This window comes from Vulpes lagopus, chromosome 5 (genome assembly GCF_018345385.1).
Source record: "Vulpes lagopus strain Blue_001 chromosome 5, ASM1834538v1, whole genome shotgun sequence".
Lineage (NCBI taxonomy): Eukaryota > Metazoa > Chordata > Mammalia > Carnivora > Canidae > Vulpes > Vulpes lagopus.
This window is the reverse complement of record NC_054828.1, coordinates 114,438,968-114,463,244: the sequence shown is the minus strand read 5'-3', so window position 1 is coordinate 114,463,244 and position 24,277 is coordinate 114,438,968. Positions and strand designations below refer to the sequence as shown.

The window sequence follows — 24,277 nt, the reverse complement described above, 5'->3', positions numbered from 1 at the left end:
TCACTATGATGTACACCTGAAACTAACAGGATACAGTATGCCAATTATACTTTAGTAAAAAGAAACAAAATTGAATTAAAAAGAGTCTTCAGTGGCAATATTGTTAAGGAATGTAATCCATCAACGTAAGTACTGAGTGCCTCCTGCAGTCACTGTGAGAAGTGCTTTGGGAGCCAGGGCTTTGAGATGTAATCCTGCCTGGAAGAGCTAACCATCTAGTCGAAGAGATAAGAGGGGAGGAACGGGAAGGGTGTGGGGAGAGCTTAGGTGTGGGAGGATGCCTACAAGCCCCTGCCCACTCCCACACTTTCCTGGGGTGAACCGTGCCAAGTTGGAGTTTGTGGTATCATGGTTATGAAAACTTGTTGACGTGTCTTCCCAGCTTGAAATCTACCATGAGTAGGGTATTTATACAACAATTGGGCAAAAGCTACAAATCAGGATTTCCTCGCACCCCCTCCCCCTGCCCCCAGCCAGTTTGCTAGCACGCCAGTAACTCCTAGGGCCACGTAGATAAGTTCAAGGTGGCTTCCAAGGTATAGCCTAGAGGGTGCAATTTTGGGGGAAGCCTGGTGTGACATTGCTCTTGCCAGGGCACCGGAGCCAGAGTGACCATGACTGGGAGGGGCCCCCAGGGCTGGGCCTCCGTGGCTGGGCTGGGGAAAAGTGGAATAACTGACCCTCCAGGAGGACAGGATGTAGAGGAGCTAAGGGGCCCAAGGAACAAGGCAGAAGAAGCCAAGGGCCAGCCTGCACAACCAGGAGAACATGGGGTCTGGAGGGCCTGGTGGACCATGACGTCGGCAGCAAATGGCATAGCAGGTGGGACTGGCTAGAGGCCAGCAAGGATGAGGGACAGCAAGAGGGCCCGCAAATGCTTCTCTCGGCCAAGATGAGAGGCAATGCCCAAGTCTAGATCTCCTCTGGGAAGACAAGGGGTAGAAGTGTCAGGAGGAAGGGGTCTTGCATTTACTGGGTTTTAATTTAGAGCTGATCATGTTTAAAACCAGAAGTGACTAACTTGCCTTAAGAGGCAACTTTTAAGTTTTCCCACGTTTGGTGGAAAATGTGAGCTCAGGACTCAAGATGACTTCCGTTTTATAGGAATAAAGAATGTCTTTGTACATCTGAGTCTTGTGGACTTGTTACTAAAAATTTCCAACACCATTTGCCTTTGTAGAGTGAGCTGCTAAAAATCATGATTGCATGTCGCAGGAGTTTGAGGTCTATTAAAAGAAACGAAAGGGTTCAACAATGCCTATTATTCCTAACTTTAGCAGAAGTCTAGCTCACTAACATTTTTCTAAAGTCATTTTTCTTCTCCCTTTCCTTTTCTGTGTTTGGAGTGGTGGAGATGTAGAAGAATGATATACAAGAGGTCTGGGGGGGCTTTGTCAAATTTCAAAAGTGATAGTCTTTACAAAGGACCTGAGGTGTTCTTTAACCGAGAGCCTCATCTAATAACAGAGGAAAGTGCACCTTGGAAGCTAGACCCCCTTGCCCAAGACTATTCTCTTAATTAATTGGAGAGCTAAGGCTCTGTCCTGGCTCTTCCCATTTCAGTTCTGCTGTTTCTGGATTACAGGAAAGAGTTTATGGATATGTAACTACATTAAGTGAATTTGAAATTCTAGTTGGAGAGCACTGATTGCTATGTTAGCATTTCAAACAAACTTGTAAGAGACTAAAAGCTTTTTTTCTTTTAGAATGGAGTTTCTACTAATGTAAAAGAAGCAAGATTTAATTACAGCCCAGAGCCACCCAATTTAGAGATTCCCACAGTTTGGACTGAGTCTCTTTCTTTCTTCTTTTCTTTTCTTTTCTTTTCTTTCTTTTCTTTTCTTTTCTTTTCTTTTCTTTTCTTTTCTTTCTTTCTTTCTTTCTTCTTTCTTTCTTTCTTTCCTTTCTTTCTTTTCTTCCTTTCTTCCTTCTTTCTCTTTTTCTAATGTGGTACCATATTTAGTTTTTTGTTGTTTTAACTTTTTAGATGACTAAAATCATTTATATCCATTGGGAAAATGCAAATAATATAGACAAGCATAGGGTAGAAAGTCAAATTATCCTGACTTCATCCCTTAAAACCTTCTCCTCAGACACTCTTTTGACAGTTTGGTGAACATAAACCACCTTTCTTCCTGGTGCTAGTGATTCTAACACAAAAAGCCAGGGCAGGGCTTTGAGGTGGAGGGAGGGAGAGAAACCACCTTTTTAGGGCTTCATGTGTTCTAATATGACAAGAATAAATTAAGGATGTGAAAATCACCCAGAAACAAACCTTTAAGCTGACATAGGCTATACAGGGTCTATCTCTCAGATCCATAGGTTTAGTTATCCTTTAGTTGCTGACCTGGGTGGATGCCCTTTAAAACATGATTTTTAAGCTGTTCAGAGGCTCCTCTATATTCCATATTTTAACACACTGTTAACTTACGTTGCCATGCTAACTTCTCTTGGCTTGGACGCCCTCAGAAAGAAGTTTCCTTCATTCCTGTGTACACATGCAGGATTTAAACGTGTCATTATATGGAAAGCTGTACATTTGTGGTCTTTTTTTTTTTAAACATTTTATGTATGTATGTATGTATGTATGTATGTATGTATTTATTTATTTATTTATTTATTTATTTATTTATAGAGACACAGAGAGAGAGAGAGGCAGAGACACAGGCAGAGGGAGAAGCAGGCTCCATGCAGGGAGCCTGATGTGGGACTCGATCCTGGGTCTCCGGGATCATGCCCTGGGCTGGAGGCGGCGCTAAACCTGCTGAGTCACCAGAGCTGTTCATATTTGTGGTCTTTAAAAAAAAAAATGCACCTATTTATTCCATTTAAGCAACACAGGACAAGAGGGTACAATATTACTCACGGGTGTAAAGTAGAATATATTAAAATTTCGATCCTGAGGCTGATAGCGTAGACTTCAAGCCTGTGTTCTGGAGCTGGGCAAGCTTAGGTTTGAATAGCTTCCTATGTGGCCTGGAGCAAGTCACTTAACCTCTCTGAGCCTCAGTTTTCTCATCTGTTAACATTATAAAACATATCCATCTCCTTAGAAGTCCTTTGGTTGTTTCTGTCACTGGGCTCTTCTCTTTAGCTATCTTTCTAATATTTCCTTTTTTTTTTTTTTAATAGTACCTATCTTTTTTTTTTTTCTTTTTTTTATTCATGAGAATACACAGAGAGGAGACAGAGAGAGAGGCAGAGGCACAGGCAGAGGGAGAAGCAGGGAGCCCGAAGTGGGACTCAATCCGGGGTCTCCAGGGTCACGCCCTGGGATGAAGGCAGGCACTAAACCACTGAGCCATCCGGACTGCCCTAATATTTCCTAATATCTAATAATTTTTATTTTTACTTTTATTTTATTTATTTTTTCTAATAATTTTTAGTATCTAATGTCTTTCCAACTATCCTTCTTAGAGGACTCCAGCCTTCTGCATCATCTTCCTGGTCCTTCTTCCTCTTTTGGCAGCTCCAACCCCTAGAAGTCTTGTTCATGTTAGGAAGAGCAGCTCAGCTCTTTGCCTTAGGACGCAAAGCCATGGTACTTTCCTTTACGTCTAAAATGTCATCGGGGCACTTCACTAAACAGAGTCCCTGCCCAGCACACCAGCAGAGTGCCTGACAGCAGCTGGTAACTGAGTGTTTCCTTGAGCCCCGTCAGTCTCTTGGGTGAGGTGCTCCCCCATCAATATTTGCGAGTGGGAGGGAATGGCATGGGGATTTATCTTCTGATAGGAACTCTGCCATCTACCTTGGGAGGCAGAACTGCCTGGTAAGTTGCTTTTTTAAGGAGTGATGTTAAAACTATTATCTTACAATTTTATCCTCATAAAATGTTGTTCTTAGTTGTTTTACATACAGGGACCCTGTTTTGGGAGCTCACTAGAAATATAGGGTTCTGTCAATAAAGAAATCTGACAGACACTGGCTTAGGGCTTTTCTCCTTCCTCCCTGATACTCAGAATGGAAATAGTTTCTTTTTCTTCTTTCTTTCGTTTTTTAAAAGATTTTATTTATTTGAGAGAGAGAGAGAGAGAGCTCATGAGCAGGAGGGAAGAGCAGAGGGCAAAGGCAGAGGGTGGCTCAGGGAGCCTGACGCAGAACTCGATCCCAGCATCCTGGGATCACCACTCAGGCCAAAGGCAGACGCTTAACTGACAGCCACCCAGGCACCCTGGATATGGTTTATTTCCGGTTTATTTTCCTTTTAAAGGTTTATTTTCCTTTTAAACCACTAAGATGCCTTTGCTCTCTTAAGTATTTATTTTATTAACCTTTCTGTTTTCTCTTATACTCTGAGACTAGCAGAATGTTCACATTCTGCTATCTGAGGCATGTAGGCACCTTCCATCTTCATTTCCCTCAATCATAGCAGACTTTTATTGTCTCTTCCCTGGGTAAAATGCTATTGGGGGCTGCATTGGCTGCTTTTATAATGATCACTAACAACTAACTGCTTGGGATGTAGAGAGAATCATTTTTTTGAAGTCATACATCCTTTACAACAGTCAGTTTTATTTTTATTTTTTTTAAGATTTTATTTATTTATTCATGAGAGACACAGAGAAAGAGAGAGAGAGGCAGAGACACAGGCAGAAGGAGAAGCAGGCTCCATGCAGGAAGCCCGACATGGGACTCGATTCCGGGTCTCCAGGATCAGGCCCTAGGCTGAAGGCGGCGCTAAACCGCTGAGCCACCAGGGCTGTCCCCAACAGTCAGTTTTAAATGAAAATTTTCATTGGCTGATATCAGAGGTACACATTATTGTTTTAACTAAAACAACTTAAATTCTAGATATTTTCCTCCAAATAAATACAACCTTATCAACTGCTTTGAAAGAATACATTAATTATAAAACATATGTAAAGAAACTCTTTAAGTCTGGAACTATTTCCTTTATGCCAATATGAAAAATTGAGCTTTGGATGATAATAAAGTTCTCCAAAAAACCTTAATACAGCATTTTAACACCTCCCATGATCTACAGTATATAGTAGCACTCAGAGTATTAATTCCAAATTGCATATATTGGAGACTACTCAAAAAGTACAAACTTGCCTCTTTGGAAATAAACCTATATAGGAAATAAGCCTATAGAAAAATAAGAACCTTTTTTCAAAACTTCACACACACACACACACACACACACACACACACACACACACACGACACTAGAATGTTAAGAGCTGGAGGGCAGGGATTTTTGTCAGTCCTGAGCTCAGTTATATACTCAGTGCCTAGAACAGGGCTGACATGAGTCACCTACTTGAGTAGGTGCTCAAGACATGCATGAAAATGAATACTTTAACAATAAAATTCAATTAGAAATTTAAGAAATCACAAGTATTTTGCATCTTAAATTGACCCTGAAACAAATTTAATAAACCTAATTTTGCTTTTCAGTTTACAACTGGCTATTATTGGTTTAAGATATGGCCAAAGACTCCAATTGAGACACATCAAGTAAAAAACAAATAACAAACAAAACAAGAGAAACATCAAGTAATTGGACATATTATAATATATAAATGTTAATAGTATACTTACCAAATGTTGTACAGTCTACAGACCATAGCTTTCTTATCCTTGCTTACAATCCTTGAGGTCTACTATCTTCTAATATTAAGTTTCAAGTAATGGAAAGCAAACTCCAATGAACCTAAGCAGAAAACAGGGGTTGGAGATCTGTGGGAAGGATTCTGGAGTGGCATAAGGATTCAAAGACAACCTGCTCAGGAGACCTCAGGGATTGGAAGGCAAGTCTTTGCCATCAGGATTCTGTCTCTTTATGAATATCTGCTTCAATCTTTCAGAATTTTTCCATGATACTGGAATCACAGTTGCCAGTATCAACAGGACTTATCTGATCTTACTCTCCTGAGAGGAAGGTGGTTTTCCTAGCTCCAACTGGAAAGATCCCAGAGAAGGATGCCCATTGGTTCAGCTTGGGTGACATTCCCATCTCATGGACCAATCTGGGTGGTTAGGGAGCCAGGGTGGCTTAGAGGAGAATCTGGCAGCTCCTCTTGAAAGCATGCTAGCAGGATACAGAGGGTAGAACAGTTCCCCAAAAGACTGGTGGGCATTCTTAGGTGACAACACATATAGTTCATAATGAAAATTCCAGCTCTTGTGTGAAGGCTTCAGAGATACACTGCCTCTGTAGGTTGGCCCTACAAGACTTTCCTTTCCAAATTCTGGGTTCACAACAATCTGTTACTTAAGGATTCTTTTTTCCAGGAACCAGTTAACTGAGTTAGTAAGCTATCCAGCTGAGTGAGCGCTGCATTATTAAAATAGGATGGTAACAGTTTCATCTGAATTAAAAAGGCAAACACAATATTAGCATCTTTCTTTAAGAGATCAAAATGCTTTCATCACAACTTACTAAGTTTAGAATTGCCTGATGGACTGATAATAAAATTTCTTAAATTTACCACCCAGAAACTCAAGCAAGATGTTCTCTGTAAGGTCTCAGTTGGTGAGGGACTGGGCTGCTCCTAGACAAGTCCATTTTACATTGAAGACCAAGGTCTCAACAAATAAGTGCAGCCCACAGACCAGTGTTTGAGTTTTGGCTTTATTTTATAAAAATACACAACTTAAATACATATGACACTCTCTATACAAGACATAAACAACTGTTAGATTTAACATTTTCAGTTATTTCAACAGAAGCAAATATGTAAATTACCTCGTAAGAGCGAAGGGTTTCTTTAGATACTTTGCATTCACAGTCAAAGGGGACACGTGCCCCACGGGAAATCAATGCAGGACACTAACCCAAACCGTCCAGCCTGCCAACAAGTCGTTTCACCACCGGGGCCTTTCTGGCACAGCTGAATATTGCACTGCTTGTTAGACACAATCTAACTTACCCACATCACAAATTTAAGCTTTCGTCTTTCCCAGAAAGGTTTAATGGAATAACCAACACACAAACGTTATTGGCCGTCTTACAATTGTGCTAATACCAAATATGAGAAGTATGAGCCTTTCTTCACTTTGCAAAACTTGCAATGGAAGGTAGGGAGCTCTATTCTGCAGCTAAACTCATTTTCAAGAGTTTTACAGAAATGTTGGCAGCTAGATGGAGTGCAGTGGAGAAGGGAGTGACATCCCAGCGCCTACAGAAATTACCTTTGAGAAGGGCGCTGTCACTGTCAGGGGCAATCTGTACACTGCTGCACCCTTTCTAACTTGGGCCTGAAACACCTCCCACCCCCTCGAGATTTTGTTGCTGTTCTCCGAGGAACAGCTACTGTTACTGATTCAGGGCTTACAGGGGCCGCTTATTCACTCTGGTTTTCTTTCAGAAATTTAGCTGCCTTATCTATGGCTCTTTTAACTAGCAGTGAATTAGGTACCAGTTTTTGGGTACAAAGAAATTATTTACCAGTTGAGAATTTGATGCATGAGAACACACTAGAGTACGTTTCCTGAGGTAAGTGTAAGCCCTAAAGGACAGCGTGCCACTCTAGGATTATAGCAATTTATCCTGGGTAGCGGCACACTACTCCAGGCCTAGACTTTCATGTTCACAGGCTAACAGGGCCAAGGACACCTGTTCGTGATGATATGAAATGACAAGGCGGAATTAGGAGGACTGCTGATGGCTGAGAACATCAATTCAAAAGAAGCCACACAGGGGAACAGGGGGAAAAGGAGGGTGTATTTTAAAGTGCTTAGGTAGGATGGGCAATTAGGTGGAAATGCCTCGAGGGATTTCTAACAAGCTTTCAAACTGTTCATTCTTGGTGACTCAGACATGGAAGTAATGGCTTTCTTTCAAAAGAACTGTGCAAACTTTTTAATTCTTTTCTGAAAAACAAGATTCTCCATCAAATTTTTTTTAGCCAATGGAATGGTTCTGCTAATTGTTACTCTCACCAACATATTCTGAAATCCTAACTGGCTGAAGGAATTTCATAAAGTTGAACTACAAAGTACATATATTTGCACCGAGAATTTAAACTAATACACAGAGGTCTACAAAGTTTTGTATGAAGTTAGTACCAAAAGACTTTGCATTGCAAATCATGCTTTATTATCCCTTAATATTCTGTGCAAGGATTATGGCACTCAGACAAATTCTAGGGCTGTGAAGCTGAACTTTTTTTTTTTCCTTCTTCTACATAAATGAAGTAGTTCATGGCTGACCTTAACATTAATAAAGGAGGTGCTGGGAACTGGGTTCCAAGACCTAAGAATGAAGATCAGGCTAAATTTCAACAAGTCACTCATTATATAGGAATGGAAGCACTATAGAACTCTGTTATAACTGCTCATCTATCTGCACAATGTAGTTGAATAAGATGACCAATCTGGCCTTTAGTAACAGTGATGAAAACTGGCACAGGCTTTATACAGAGCCACATACTCAGTGACCTGCCATGTCAATTTGGACTGACACTACCATGCACAATCCCTCGTTTTGTTTTTTTTGTTTTTTTGACTCTAGTTCTGTTGCAAGAATAGATCTACATTTAATTACTTTAGGCATGATGAAGGCCTTAAGCAAAATTTAAATTCAGAAGAACTTTGGGTTGGTGTTCTGTAGTCCCAGAAGCTATTTAAAATTAAAAGTCCAGAGGAAAATCCCTAGGAAATCATATATCAGAATCAATTCATAAAAAAGAAGCATTTTCAATACCACCAAGATGAGAAGTCATAGTAGAACACAATGCTCTGGTTTCCTGACAACAAGCTCAATGCAGCCCAAGTGCAGCCACACAAAGGGAAGCTGCTTTGGAGAGAAGAATCCAGCAGACTGCAGAGGGCTGGAATTAAATTAACATAGCTTTTCTTGGGTAGAAGGTGAATGCTATGTGGTGATCAATATGAGACAGCTGTTTAAAATTCACATACAGTAACATTTTATGTACCTCAAAGCCTAATTAGTGCAGCTAAAAGTAGGAGCAATGTACTGAGACTGACGATATAATGGGTCAAACAGCAAGACCAGTTCTGAAAGCTCTGGAAGAATGGTCAGTCCTCATATACTTCATCTTCAACCATTCCTTGGATGCTGAGGAGGAGACTATGGCAAGAGAATATATTTTTCTATGTAAAATTAGCTTTCATTTTCTATAGTTTAAAAATATTACTATTTAGAAATATGAAGCCCAAACAAAAATTAGAGATTCTTTCCACTCAGGCCTTAAGATTTCTCCCTCCACCAACACTCAAAGGATCCATACTGTCTCTGGTCAACCAGGGCTTGTAAGAGAGGATGGAAGAGGCAGTGGCCAAAAGCCAGGGACTCAATAAGAGAAAAATGACAGATGTGGTATATTAAAAAATAAAAATAATAAGAGAAGAAAAGAGGAAGAAGAGGGAACTAATGCAGATAAGGAAGTGAAAAAGAGGCCCGGCTCATAGGAGTAACCCTATCTTTCCTACCTATCTATGGCAAACTGTGCAGAAATGAGAAAAGGCACAAGCCTCATACACAGGCTCTCCTAGGGGCATCACACAAGCCCAAGCCAGGTTGGCTGTGCCCTTAGGCCTTGCCTCTGATCTTGCCCTCTGGGGATGTGCACACACATGCTTCTGTAACCTGCAAGCAATTCTGTTTTGGGGTCCGATTCCTGCTTCCTAGGTGCACGATGCTCCCTACCACTACCAGCACCTGGTTCTATGCTAAAGAAAGGCCTCTGATCCAGGGGCAAGACTAGTAATAGCCAGTGTTCCCAGAACTCTTGGTTGCCTCTGCCTTTTCCTTCCTAGGACTAGCCTGTCTCTCCCCCTGGTGGCTGGAGATGGGGACAGAGTGCATGTCCTACAAGGGCTACTCTATTTGGAACTGCTTCAATTCACAAACTTCCAAAGGGCTGTCAAGAGTTCATTAATTATGGATTGATCGATGATTCAAATATTTCTTAAGGAACTTGTAAAAAAAAAAAAGCAACTTGCTTGTGAGGTCCCACCAAACTTTTGCGGGTTTTGATATTGTTTCCTTCTGTTTTTGCTGTTTCCTTCTCCAATGAACTTAAAAAAAAAAAAAAAGGAAAAGCAAAGCAAAGAGGTCTTCTTGTCCCCCTTCCTCCCTCCAGAAACCTGGATTTTCCTGAGTGAAGCGCGTGAGGGATGCTACCACTATAGAGCTTACGAATGAAGGAGGAAAAAAATTCAGATTATTTAGAAATAGGAAATGAACTATACATACAAGTGGCACTTGGTTCTTGTCACCACTCTGTGAAATGATAACAGGCACCTGAATTTCTAATTTACAAATGACAACACGAGAGAAAAAAGCAGTAAGATTTCTGTGGAGAAAAAAAGTCCATGTTGGTTATTTCACTTCTAGGGACAGTCCGTTCATACTTGAGGCCCGCATTTGTCTTTTTCTCTTACTTCCTACTTGATGTTTTTCAGGAGGGCTGTCCGGGCATTCACAACCGCTTTGAAGGCATCTTCACTACCAGGTGCCACGCACTTGTCAGGATGAAGCAGCACAGCGAGTTTCCGATAGGCTTTGTTGACTTCATCCCTACGAGAAAGAAGCCAAGCTCCATGTGTCAGCAATGGGGTCAGCCCCCACCCACTGCAGTTTGGCTGTGTGGACTTACATCATATCTCTCACAGTAAGCATCTCCCAAATCATTATTACATTTTCTCACAAGTGGGACTAAAAGACTCAGAAACACACAATAAACAAATACATTATATGTTACATACAAGTAGAAAAAGAAATTCAAAGTGAAGCAAGTATTGAAACACCAAGGAAATGCCTGGTAAAAGAATGATCTGTGAAAAGGTCCTTGGCATGGAGCAGGCACCCAGCAAACTTTGCTGTGAAGCGATGAGGGCACAGGGTGATCAGGGTAGGCCTCTGGAGTGGGGTTCTGGCACAAGTGGGGAAACACAGAGCAACTGGGAGAGAGCTGGCAGAGGCTAGGAATTAGGAACAGCATGCCATGGCATGAAGTTCCATGAGGACACTGCTGGTGGGGGTGGGTAACAAAAACAAAGTTGGCCAGGAAGCAGGGGTAAGAGAAGGGCCTTGAAATCCAAACAATCACGAAAAAGTGGATTTGATAAACAATGACATCAGTAGGCATTTCATGACAAAAAAGGTGCTCAGAAAGCTGTCTCTTGAAGTTAGGAGACAGAGAGGAGGTTGTTACAATAAGCCAAGCACAACAGTTTGGATTAAGGTGTTTGTGGAGACAAATAAGGGAAGACAAGAGATAATATAGAAAAAGAATTGGCAGAAACAGGTGATGAACCGGATATACAGGTAGAAGAGATGGAAGAAAAGGGGCTGAAATAAGTTCCAGGGTCATAGGGACTCTGACACTCAGGGAAGATGGTGACACCAATGATCAAGAAAGGGATGCTGCAAAAGGGGGAACCTGAGAGCTCCAGCGAGCTCCTAAGACCAAAGAAGAAACAAAAGAGAAGGGAGCATTACCCAGAGAGGAAAGAGGGCAGGACAGCGAGTGCTTCCCAAAGCCCAGAAGAGCTCCATGAGGGGTCTTCAGGCTTCTGAGCTCTTCAACAAGCAAGGACTGGCTGGGGAGGAGCCTGAAGACCATCTGCCCCTCTCCCTGCTCTTCATAGTCCTCTGGTGTCAGGCCTCCACATGTTTCTAAATACCCAGCTCCTCCTCCAGTCAGGTTTAGCTCTGTCCTTACTAGATAGTTTTATTTCCTACCTTCTTTTCGTAATTCAGGGTTCCAATTATCCTACAAGCCTGGATATGGTGCCTTCCCAAATGCCCTAGCTTTTCTCCTTTATGTTTTCTCAGAAGAATTTCTATTTAGCTCTCTGAATTAGAGAGGTGGTCTTTGATTGTCTTGCAGTGATGAAAATTCTTGAGTGCCCACTTGGAAAGACTGAGGTCACAAGGCCATGTTCACAGCTGTCCTTGGTTTGGGGTATGTGTTCTAAGGCTTTTTCTGCTTTCTGCTCTTAGATAAATCCTGAATTCTCTTGTTTTAAAACATGCATGGGGCTTTTTTACAGAGATAATTTTGATATTAACTAACAAAAATCATATTCTCCCTCTCTGAAGACTCAAATTGCCAGGATTCTTCTCCAAAATAACACATACATTAACAAATACATTTAACAAAGTAACAAATATATTAATTCTGCTGAAGATGAAAATTTTCTTAAAGTTCAAGAACAGTAAACGTAGCACTGAACAAACATTCAAACTCTTTATAACTTTAAAAAACTGTTTTTAGGTTCTGCTAAATGTTCTCACTGCCAAGTGGAATTAATCTGACCCAGAGAAATAGAGCTAAAAGAAACACATGTTTATATTGGTCAGTGATATAGAACTTATGGAGGTCCCGTACATTTTGGATAGATTCCAATTAACATAGTTTGTAAGGAACCCAAAGTTTCTTTTTCCTTAATAAATACTGTTCTAAGTTAACTAATAAGTAAAGTTTCTTAATTTTACAGCCAATCTCCCTTGGAGGTGAAACAGAAGACTTTAGAATGAGACTATGGAACTCCAAAAGGACATTTAAAAGATACCAATTAATTGTGCTATATACATGAGATCATCCAAACTGTTCATGTGTTTAAAGCCTCCTCTGTTAGGCCTGGTAGGTCGAGGTGACCAGTAACTGTTTTACTCTTCCCCTGCCCTCTTTCTTTCTGGGCTTGGGGTGGGCTGTGTGACCCAAATGGAAAAAAGAAACTTAATGCCACTGGTACTGACAAGGGATTTCAACATGCACTTTTTTTTTTTTTTTTGTGGGAACCAAGGTGACAAAGTAGAAAGGGAGAAGGATGGGGAGGAAAGTTATGGTGCAAAATAAAAAGATCTGAGAACCCTTATAATTACAATAAAAATCATAATATGTACAGTAACAGAAGTGTTCTATTGTTAAAGGTTACATAACCATACCGAACAAGGATTTATTCTCGCACAAGCAACAAAGAATAGTGATTGTATTCCTCTTCCTCCCAAATATTTCTTTTGGCTAAAAATAAAACCATTTAACATAAATTCATACACAGATGTGAACCTAGCAGGATTCTGAGGGCTGTAGAAAGACACAGAGCCAGGCAGACACACAGTGTTCAAGGTCAAAAACCAATTGTACCACTAACTCCTAGTGTCCTTGAACATGTGTTTAGTCTCACTGAATCCCAGTTTTCTCACCTATAAAATGAAGTGTTTGGAAAAGCTGCTAACATTCTTTTCCTCTTCTAAAATTCTATGATTTAAGAATTCTCTTTTGTAAGGTATTTTTTTAAAGTTACATTTGCTTCAAGTCTCTTACTCAATACAGACAAAAGCAGAACACACCATATCAGAAAGTATTTATGCAACACACTACATAGTTCTTCACATCAGGCAACTGTGCCCTCTATTTTGATTCTTTGGTATTCAGTTAATTCACTGCAGAAGAGTTATTACATAATCTAGTGCATTTCCACACATCTTCATATTTCCAGCCAATTATAAGAAGATCTACCAGACTACGATGTTGACAACTGAGTTTTTCTCCAGGATAGAACTCAGCACTAATATCCTAGGGTGTTGCTTACCTTGAGGCCCCAGGTTTGACTCCCAGCATATCCCAACTGTCTTTACTGTTTCGAATTCTGCGAATGGTGTCTGCTTGTTCTTTGGTGAAACTAGCATTGCTATTAGTGATTGGACGTTTCCCGCCGTTTTCACATAAATCAACTATGGATACATAAAAGGTCTGCAAAAAGAAACCATCCCAGAATAGAACTGATTTTATGAAAATAGGAATTCCTCTTAAGCATAACTTAAAGAATTTTGATATATTCCAATAACTTAAAATTCACCGTAAAGCATAAGGAATAAAATTTAAATGGCTCATAATAATCCTCCTCTGAAATAATCACACTAGAGGTTAAAAGGTAATAGATACACAGTTAGAAAAATTCAAATAGTAAATAAAAGTATAAAATGAAAACTACCTGTCTCTCAAGTTCCTCTCCTTGAAGTAACCATTGTTAATATTTTTTGAGCATCTTCCAGAAAGATTTTCTATCAGAATACCAGTGCATTCATCTACACACTAAACACTGACATACAAGAAAGCTGATTAAACATACTGCTTAGATCCTTGCATTTTTTTTTCACATAAAAATACAGGGGTGCCTGGCTGTTCTAGTCAGTAAAGTGTGTAATTCTTGATCTTGGGGTTGTGGTTTGAGCTCCACACTGGGTACAGAGATTACTTTAAAAAAATAAAATCTTTAAAAAAATACATCTTGGACTCTTTCTCTCTGGAGAGTACATATAGACACTTTCTTCATCCTTTTTCATGACTTCAGTATTTCACTGTGTGACTGTATCTTTATTTATTTAACAAGTCAATTGTTTCCAGGTTTTGCTACTACACACAGTACTTTAATGAATACTGTGTGTGTGTGTGTGTGTGTGTGTGTGTGTATGTATACACATCTGCACAATTGTGGAGATACTGCTTTAGGATAAATCCCTAAAAGGAGAAGTATTAAATAACAGTGTAGAAGCATTTTAATTTTTTATTTCAATATCTTTCATTAAAAAAAAACTAAACTCCCATCACAGTGTCTGACAGTGCTATTTCTCTATATCCTTGTCACTATGGGGCATTATTGTACAGCTTCACTTTTTTTTTAAGATTTTATTTATTTATTCATAGAGACACAGATGGGGGGGGGGGCAGAGGAACAGGCAGAGGGAGAAGCAGGCTCCATGCAGGGAGCCCGACATGGGACTCAATCCAGGGTCCCCAGGATCACACCGCGGGCTGCAGGTGGTGCTAAACTGCTGCGCCATTGGGGCTGCCCTATAGCTTCACTTTTGCCAAGCCTATGTGTAGTACATAGTTTGGATTTGAGTTCTTTAATTATAAGTGAGGTTGAGTGTCTTCATATGCTTAGTACTTTTCCATTTTCTGTAAATTGTTCAGATTCTTTGACTACTTTTTGATGTTTTTCGAAATGAAAACTTTTTTGATTCTGTTCATATTTCATACTCTGTACACTTTTTAGATTCCCTTTGTTCAAAATACTAATTAATATATACTATATTGCTTTCCAATGGACACATCTCCTCTTCCCTCCAACTCTTATTTAAATCTCTTCCTCTTCTTTTTCAGATATTTCCATAGTTCCTGTTGTTATCTAAAAATTTTATAATTCTCTTAGACTTCTTCTTATCTCCAGTTTTTATATTTCTCTTAGACTTCTCCTTATCTCCAGTAATAGCTAATAGATTTGGCAACCTAAACAAGAGGACTTGATTTGTGAGAAGGGTGTAAAAGGAAAAGCCACTAGATACCAAAACAAGAGTTGATGTGATTTAGTCTTACTCTCCATTCACAATGTGAGTAAGACAAAACTAAGCTCCTTTCTGACATAAAGTATCTATAAGTATATAGGAAACAAAATATTAAATTGAGCCACCAGGAAAGCACTACTTCTAAGTGTTTGCTCACATAATAGTTTTATTATATTCCTGGTTAGCTTTATAAAAAACAGACTAATTTATTAGTGCTGCCCAAGATTCATCTGAAAGGATAAAAGCAACCTAAAAGCCATGAAGAGTTCACAGATGTTTGCTTATGCTCTGTATCAGTAAAGCTTTCTTCCAGTTTATAAGTTAAATTGAAATAAAAATGCCCCCAGATTTCTGAGGGCAAGTATTCACTCATAACACCCATGGTCATAGAAGGCCAGCTGTGGCATATTATATGGACAGCAGAATTGACGTCAAAAGTCTATTTACATTCTACGTCTGAGTTCCAGCCATGATGGAGTGATGGGTACTAGATGGGACTAGAACGCCTGCCATAAACTACAAAAATGGACAAATATACGAAGCAATTATTTTCAGGTAGTGGACAATTGCAAGTGCAACACTGCCACTTGGCTTTCTACCTGGAGTCCATTTCTTGTCTGAGCGGTCCCAAAGTCCCACTGAATTGAAGAGACAGAAATCAGAGGTTAAAGATACCTCTGAAAGTGGTTAGAATCTGCAGAGCAGGGCATTGGAGAGGAAGCAACTAGGCAGAGTTGGGCCCCAGAAGTCCATGTCCTCGAGGGTTCCCTACTAATTTGTAGCTGAGGTCAGGCTCTACAGACACAGGATGAGATCACCTGAGGCTTACCAGGTAATAGCTATTATGGGATTGAGAATAGAACCAATATACTAGAGGTCTTCCCAAAGAGGTATAATGGAAACACTATAGTTTGACCTTGCCAGAGTGCAGAGGTTGCCTTACTACCTCATTAGCACCCTCGTATCTAGCTGAGACATCATGGAAAGGCTGTGGTTTGGTAGTAGACTCATCCTGACAAAACCTAAAACCAAGAGCTGACAATATCTGAGAAGGAGACAGAATTTGAAGGCTGAATTCTGCCATGTTAGAAAAGCTTGGGCAACACTTTGGGCTTTGTTCAGATCCTTGCTATTAAGGCAAAAAAACAAGCCCACACAAATTCGATATGATCTGCCAGTAACTGACTGCCTGCTGAAATAAGAACCAATATTCTGCTGAGGAAAATACAGAATCTAGAGCCTCTACAATGTATTATCCACCATGTCTGGTATTTAATCAAAAATCACTACTCATACAAAGAAACAAGAAAATGTGGGCAGCCCGGGTGGCTCAGCAGTTTAGCGCTGCCTTCAGCCCAGGGTGTGATCCTGGAGACCCGGGAACAAGTCCCATGTCAGGCTCCCTGCATGGAGCCTGCTTCTCCCTCTCCCCGTGTCTCTGCCTCTCTTTCTCTCTGTCTCTCATGAATAAATAAATAAAATCTTAAAAAAAAAAAAAAGGAAACAAGAAAATGTGATCTATACATAGTCAGGGGAAAAAAAACTGTCAATAGAAACTGGACCCAAGATGGTTCAGATATCAGACTTACCAGACAGACTTTAGAGTAGCTATTATAAATATTTCAAAGAGATAAAGGAAAATATAGTCTTAATAAGTGAACAGATAGAGAATCTCAGCAGTGAACTGGGAATTATACAAGAAAATCAAATGCAAATTCTAGGACTGAAAAGTACTGAAGTGAAAAATTCACTCAGTGGATTTAACAGCAGTTGGAAGTCAGATCAACAGAGACTATGGAATCTGAAAAACAGAGAAAAGGGAAAGAAAAATAACACAGTCTCAAGGACTGTGGGACAAAAATCAAACAGCCTATTATACATGTAACTGGAGTCCAGGAAGGAAAAGAGTGAAAATAGAGCCAAAAACTTTTTAAACAAATAATGGTGGAAAACACCTGTCTAGCAAATCTGAGAAACTCAACAACACCAAGCAGGATAAAAATAAAGAGAACCACATCCAGTCACATAGTCCAAAGCTGAAAGCCAAAGATAAAGGAAAACTCTTGAAAGTGGGCAGAGGGGGAAAAGAATCCCAACACATTATGCACAAAAGAGTAAGAGTAAAAATAGGTGGTAACACCTCATGAGTTGCAATAGAGACCAGAAGAGAATAGACCAACATCTTTAAAGTGCTGAAAGAAATTTAATTGTCAACAAGCATTATTTATACCCTTTGGACAAGTCATTTTACTACTCTTAGATGTTATAACATCTGAAATGAGAATAAAACCTGCCACACACAGTAAGTCTCAAATGAAATGAAACATGTAAACTTCTCCAGAATTGTAAAACACTATTCAAATGATTAAGTATCATTATTGCACATAAATAGGCACACAGGTTCATGTACTCAGTAGAATAGAAAGTGTGGCAAGCCAACATCAACCTTATGGTCTTAAAATAGAAGCTACTGATGCCCAATTCAGCCTGTCAGCCAAGGATGAAACCTGTCTTCTAGTAGGGGCGGTGACATTTTAAGAGAAAGAAATTTAGCATAAAAGATTAAATAAAATCCCACTCGATAATTAAGAACAACTCTTTATAGTATAGCTACATTATTTGAAATGCTAAAAATTCCCAAAATATCAGATATATTCATAAGAAAAAAATGCATAATTCATGCCACCACTTACTTCCAAATGTATCTGTAATTAAGAGTTGACTTTACTTTATAACTTATTGTTTTAAAAAAGCCTTGTTCTGGGGGTGCCTGGTGGTGCAGTTGGCTAAACATTCAAATCTTGGTTTCAGCTAGGGTCATGATCTCAGGTTCATGAGATCGAGCTCCACATGAGGCTCCATGCTCAATGTGGAGTCCACTTGAGTTTTTCTCTCTCCCTGTCCCTGTACCCTCTAGTTTGTGCTCTCTTTTTCTCTCTCTCTCAAATAAATAAATAAATCTTAACGAAAAAAAAACCATTATTCTGGGCATCCAGGTGTTTCAGTTGGTTAAGTATTCAATTCTTGATTTTGGTTCAGGTCATGATCTTAGGATTGTTAGATCGAGCCTGCATCTGGCTCTGTGCTGGGTGTGGAGCCTGCTTAAGATTTTCTCTCTCCCTCTCCTTTTGCCCTTCACCTTCTAAAAAATAATAAAAATAAAAATAAGTAAATAAATCTTGTTCCCTTAAAAATATTCAAGATTAATAATTTTTAAAAATCACCATCCATTCAGTTCCAATATGAGTACATCCTTCCATTGTCTACTTGGTGTCTTATTTTTATGTGACTGGCTAGACTCTGCAATGCCATTCTCCTATAATACCATTAACCAAAGAAATACCATTAACCAAAGAAAACCTTTGTTCCTACTGTAAGTATATAGTAACTGTTGTTAAACTTGATGGTCATCAAAATCACCTGAAAAGCTTTTTCAAAATATAGATTCCTAAGTTCTATCACAGCACTAAGCTTCCAGTAGGTCTGGAGCCCAGAAATCTGTGTTTTGAAGAATTTCCCAAAGTAATTCTGATGATCAGCCAGGTCTTGTACACTGTAGGCAGATATCTCACACACACACACACACACACACACACACTCACTCTCTCTCCCTCTCTCTTAGTCTTTTTCTCACCAGCTTCTAAAAAGAGTTGCTCTAATGAGCAACTCCTATTATATTTCTGCTTCTCATAATTTAAACTAAAATTTGGCATGGTCAGCCTTGTAGCAAACTAAACAATGCTAGCTTACCTGGAACATCTCATTGATTCCTTCTCCAGTTTGTGCTGAAGTTTCAAAGTACAGGAACCCTTTACTTTCGGCCCACAGACGCCCTTCACTTTCATCTACACAGCGGTGCTTGGTACAGTCAATCTGAAATAGAAATTTGGGGGGTGGGCAGAGAGAAGACTCCAAACTTGATTCACTAGCATAGGTCCAGTGAAGTCTTCATCAATCCTTTACTGAGGCAAAAACTACTCTTAAATGAATGCCAGTATATACATACAATTATCGGGACCAAAAGGACCAAAAAAATTGCCAATGTTGAACATAGACTGATTTCCTGTGGCGAAATGACAAGTGCCTGCTCCCACACTTTATCCTTTAAGAAAACTGCTCCATACCTCTCTAAAAATTAACTTCATAATATCTCCCATGCTCCAGGGGCCACAGTATACTTTTCATACCTTTCTGTAATCCATGCTGCACCTAATTATTGGCCCTTTTCTAATGAGGTCGGTGTAATTATTAGTCGGTGACTCTCCTGCTCAGTCACCAATATCCTTCCCCGTGTAAGGCACCAGAAAAAAAAGTGGATAACTATCCTGACACATGGGAGTTTTTGTTTTTATTCTTTATGTTCTAGGGATGTATGTTTTGAAAAGCTGTTGATTACTATATTATAGAATAAGGGCTTCTTTTCTTTTCATTTGTTCCCCAAAACTCAGAGCTGCACTCTTCCCATAATGAATCTAGAAAGTCAAGCATACCATTTCCAAAGCAGTTACCTTGTTGGCACACACTGCAAATACAATATTTTCCATGTTTCCGTGAGGTCCAAGATCTTGTTTCATCTCTGCTAGCCACGCATCAAGAGCATCAAAGGAGTCTTTCTGCCCAACATCATAGACCAGTATTACACCCTGTGTATCCTTGTAAAACTCATTACGAACCTTCACATAAAAGAACAGATGCACAAATTGCAGTTTTGTGATTTTGTAATATACCTCACAGTCATTAATGAAACAAAGCATGTTCTCTCGTATATACATAGTATTTGCTATTGTATCTCAATATCTACTGGTCATTAAAGGACTTCGTATAAAATCAAAGTAACATGATTTAAAAAACCCTACTAGTACAAGGTCTTGTGATGAAAACAACAGCTTCCTGCCCCACCCCTTCTCACCTCCAGCTCTACTCCCTAGAGGCAATCAATCTTTATTTCTCGTTAGTAGACCTTAAAATAACACAAATTCTATAGAGTGAAGCTCTTCTCAGGAAGAACCAGAGGGTAAGTGAACAATTCTGAAGAACTTAAGGCAAAAATAACACAAGCATCAGCAACAGATACAGCCATTTATATACCACAGCCCAAAGCTGGGTTCCCCAGGATGCTAGGCAGAGTTTCTCTAACTCTTACGTCTGCACACCAACTTCAGAACTCTGAACTCAGAGCCTCAGTGTGATGTAATGGCTCTGGAGTCACACAGATCTGGGTTCACATTTACTTACTAGTTGTATGATCTTGGGCAAGTCACTTAACCTCTCTGCATCTCAGTGTTTTCATCTGTAAAATGGGGATAGTACTACTTACTTCAGGGGGTGACTGAGGATTACATGAGATAATGAAGGCAAAGCACCTAGATGGTGCCTGCAAAACAATGTATATTTGCACCTTCTGCCTTCCTTCTTCACACTCCTTCTCTAATTGTCCTCCTTTGATATTTTTGCTAGAAATAGCAACTTGCTTCTGGTACATATCTATAATTCTAGGAAGAGGCAGCATGAAGTACAGGGCACACGAAAGTAGCAGAGGCAATGACAGGCCAAGTGGATGCAGAATAACATTGACACACTCAGGGTTTTAGGCCAAAATTCCAGTAAGAGATAGAAGACACATGTTACTCATTCTTCCCATAGAATTCCAGTATGTACACAACTATACCAGTCTGTAGTAAGAAATGAAGACATCTTACACACATCAGGTATGAAATTTAGGTTTCTGAGCATAGACAGATGCCTGGGCCAAGAATGCAAAAGCCTATCAATTTGTAGAAACAGAAGAAGCTATCACCTAAATTAAAACCAACAAAATCAGAAAGAATTTAAAAGTGATGAACAGCAGGGGTCTTCTCCCCTCAGTCCCTAAGGTCCTTAGCCCACCTGCAGTAGTGAAAACCAGCCTCTCCCCTCTTTCTTGCAACTTACTGCCTTGGCCCCCATATACCATATTCTCCAGGTTCTTGACTAGTCTTTTACCAACTTCTCCTTTCTCCATTGTTTCCACTCCAGCTGGCCACCATAATTCCCCAAATCCCATCCTGGGCCCTCAGCCTTTCTTTTTCAATCCTTTCTTCCAACTCAAACAACGTTATCACCTGCATAGTTTCAACTGTGAGAATCTCCAAAGTGAGCCTTTTCATCTGTGCTTCCAGACCTGCATTTTCAGTTAGCTCTAGACTCTCCCAGCTGAATGTCCTGCTGGAATCTCAAATCCAGTATGTACAATAGGAAATCTTCCAGCTTATTCCTTCCTAGTCTTTTCCATTCCTTGAACTTCTAGTGATGAAAGAAGCACACCATTCTCTGAGTCAGGTGGATTGAAAGACTAGTGTTAACCTTTGCTGCTTTGCTTTCCTCTCCCTTTTCACTCAGCAGGTACAAATAATCCTGTAGGAGCTACCTCTGCTAGGTTTCCTGCACCTGGCACTTCCTTTCCATTTCCACGTCCCAACATTACACTATCTCTTGACTACTACTGCAAGAATTTTCTAAGTAACCTCCCCAGCAACATTATACACATTGCATATTTATCTCTTTAAAGCCCTGGTTCAAAAATTCTTTGGAGTTTTCCTACTGCCAACATCCTAAAGTTCAAATTCTTTTCACTGGTGTTGACAGTTTCTGATCAGCCTTCCACCAGCTTCCCAGCCTTATCCTCCTACCTCCTGTTATTTCAAACTGGATAATCTCTCATTCCCTAAACCTGCCCTTTGCCTCTCTAGTTCCATCTGTAAACAAACACCTCTTTATCTTTAATCTTTCAAGTTTAGCTATGACACCATATCTTTCCTGGTTTTTCTGCCCCCACCCCTCACCATCTAACCCCCAACTCCTTCCAAACACAATTTAATATCCATATTCCAGGAATTCCACAGCCTTGGTGCTTCTAGTAGTGCTCATATCACTTCCTGTCTGGTTTTATAGTTGGTAGCATATACAGCTGCCTTCCCCAGTAGACTGCAAGCAACGTGAAGGCATGTATCTTGTATCCATCTTTGTGTTGCCAATAGGGCCTAGCAGGTCTAAGTATTTTAGATATTTTAAATCAAGAAGAGCTGAAAGTAGAGAATGTAAGTAGAGGCCAAAGGGGAAAAGAAAGAATTTCAAAATGCAAATTATGCTATCCAAAGGGAGATTTGTGTGTAAATAGAGATTTAGGCAAGCTCCATGGATTTCTCTTTCAACTGCCTCAAGTTCAAGTCTGGGTTTCAGCAACTAGTTACCTCTGTAATCTTGACTAAGTGGTTTTATCACCAGCTTTAGTTTCCTCATCTGTAAAATGAAAAAGTCAAAGGAGAAGCCTCAATGGAGTCCCCCACAGCTCTCTTATTCTTGCTCCCAAACAGTTCTCAGAGTTAGTCCTGGAAGTCTTGCTGCATCCAAAGTTTAATTAAATAGGATGCTAAGGGAATGGCAAACTTTCTAGCTTGTAGATCAGAGAAAGCTGTTACTTTAATGTCACTTGGGCCTTGGGGCGCCTGGGTGGCTCAGTGGTTGAACATCTGCCTTTGGCTCAGGTCGTGATCCTGGGGTTCTGGGATTGAGTCCCACCCTTGCAGGGACCCTGCTTCTCCCACTGCCTATGTCTCTGACTCTCTCTGTGTGTCTTTCAAGAATAAATAAATAAAAAATATGATTCGGGCCTCAAGAATTTTCTGTAGACTGTCTAATTCATACCAGCAAGCCCCAGAATGATGTGTGCATCAGTGGAAACGAGATTGCTGTTAAGATACAGGTCCAGCATTCCCTTGCTGTCCTCTCCTTGACACTGTCCTCTGAGAGTGCTGTCTCACATGTTAAGTAGACTGTCCTTTCTCAGTAGGGCCTTTGGGTAAATCTGTCAAAAGGATGGATGACAGTAGTAGTTTCAATAGAGGACAGGCCTCCAGGATGAGGGGAAGCCAGGGATCATGAGAATGGCTATGGGTGCTTCACCAGGTGTGTGCCAAGCAAAAGTATACTTTGGTCAGTTTGAAGCTTAGGGAGGAGATGGCTTTGGTCTTGTCAAAAAGGAGGGTTTGATCTACAGACAAGTAAATATTTGAAAAAAAGGGAAAAATCACAGCTATTCAGAAAAACAGTACTTCAAAAGTGGTGATTTCAATTCTATTAATTATACTTCTATCTTTTTGAGCTGCTGGAAGAAAAAGCTATTGTAATTTCAGTTTGCATTGATAAGATGTCTAGTGTCTAATGATAGAAAGTAAAGGAACTCTCAGTGCTTTTCAGTAGACAATGTCTAGAATGTTGTGTTCAGTTCTCAGCTCCCTATCAGCTAACTAGAAATTATCCACAAATGATGTTTAAAGGCCTAGCTGGGGCAGGACTAGAAAATATTTTACCTGAAAAGTAACAGAGTAACGAATATTAGAAAGGTTCTCTAGTAGAAGCACAGACTTAGTCTATGGTGTTCCAAAAACAAGGTGAGGATCAATAGCAAAAGTCAAAGAAAGGCAGCCTTCAAAAGGAAGTTGTTAACCTAGAATTTTTACCGTATAAAGGATGAACTTGTGAAGTAGTGTGATCCCATCATTAGAAACATTCATTCTCCAAACTATTACAGTCCGTACCACTCAAAACTATTCTGTATATCATATCATCCCTGGATTCCCACCAACTTCTGTAATTCCAACTTATCCATCAAAGCTTACTTTATTTTTTTATTATTATTTTTTAAAGATTTATTTATTCATTTATGATAGACAGAGAGAGAGAGAGAGGCAGAGACACAGGAGGAGGGAGAAGCAGGCTCCATGCTGGGAGCCTGACGCGGAACTTGATCCCAGGACTCCAGGATTATGCCCTGGGCCAAAGGCAGACGCCAAACCTCTGAGCCACTCAAGGATCCCCTCAAAGCTTAATTTAAATGTTGCTTCCTTCAACAAGACTTTCTATCCTCCCAGATAAGCTAGGCTAGGTATTAACTGTATTCCTAAGCATTCTGTCATTTGTTTAACATCTGTCTTCTCTGACATATTTGTGTTCCATGAGGACAGGAGC

General features: G+C 40.0%; 1 protein-coding gene across 2 annotated transcripts in view; it reads right to left on the bottom strand.

The window, feature by feature from the left end:
- Window positions 1-6,564: 6,564 nt before the first annotated feature.
- The window catches only part of DNAJC27 (DnaJ heat shock protein family (Hsp40) member C27), a 30,997-nt gene continuing 13,284 nt past the window's right edge, over window positions 6,565-24,277 (bottom strand). Inside the window, exons 4-7 of one of the 2 annotated variants that reach the window (XM_041757477.1) lie at window positions 19,780-19,944; window positions 19,022-19,144; window positions 13,516-13,676; window positions 6,565-10,492 (exon numbers count right to left, since the gene is read on the bottom strand). In XM_041757477.1, coding sequence (XP_041613411.1) covers window positions 10,360-10,492; window positions 13,516-13,676; window positions 19,022-19,144; window positions 19,780-19,944 — 582 coding nt within the window. In that variant the 3' untranslated portion in view covers window positions 6,565-10,359. The remainder of the gene's footprint in view (window positions 10,493-13,515; window positions 13,677-19,021; window positions 19,145-19,779; window positions 19,945-24,277) is intronic. The other variant, XM_041757478.1, reaches the window with a different exon arrangement.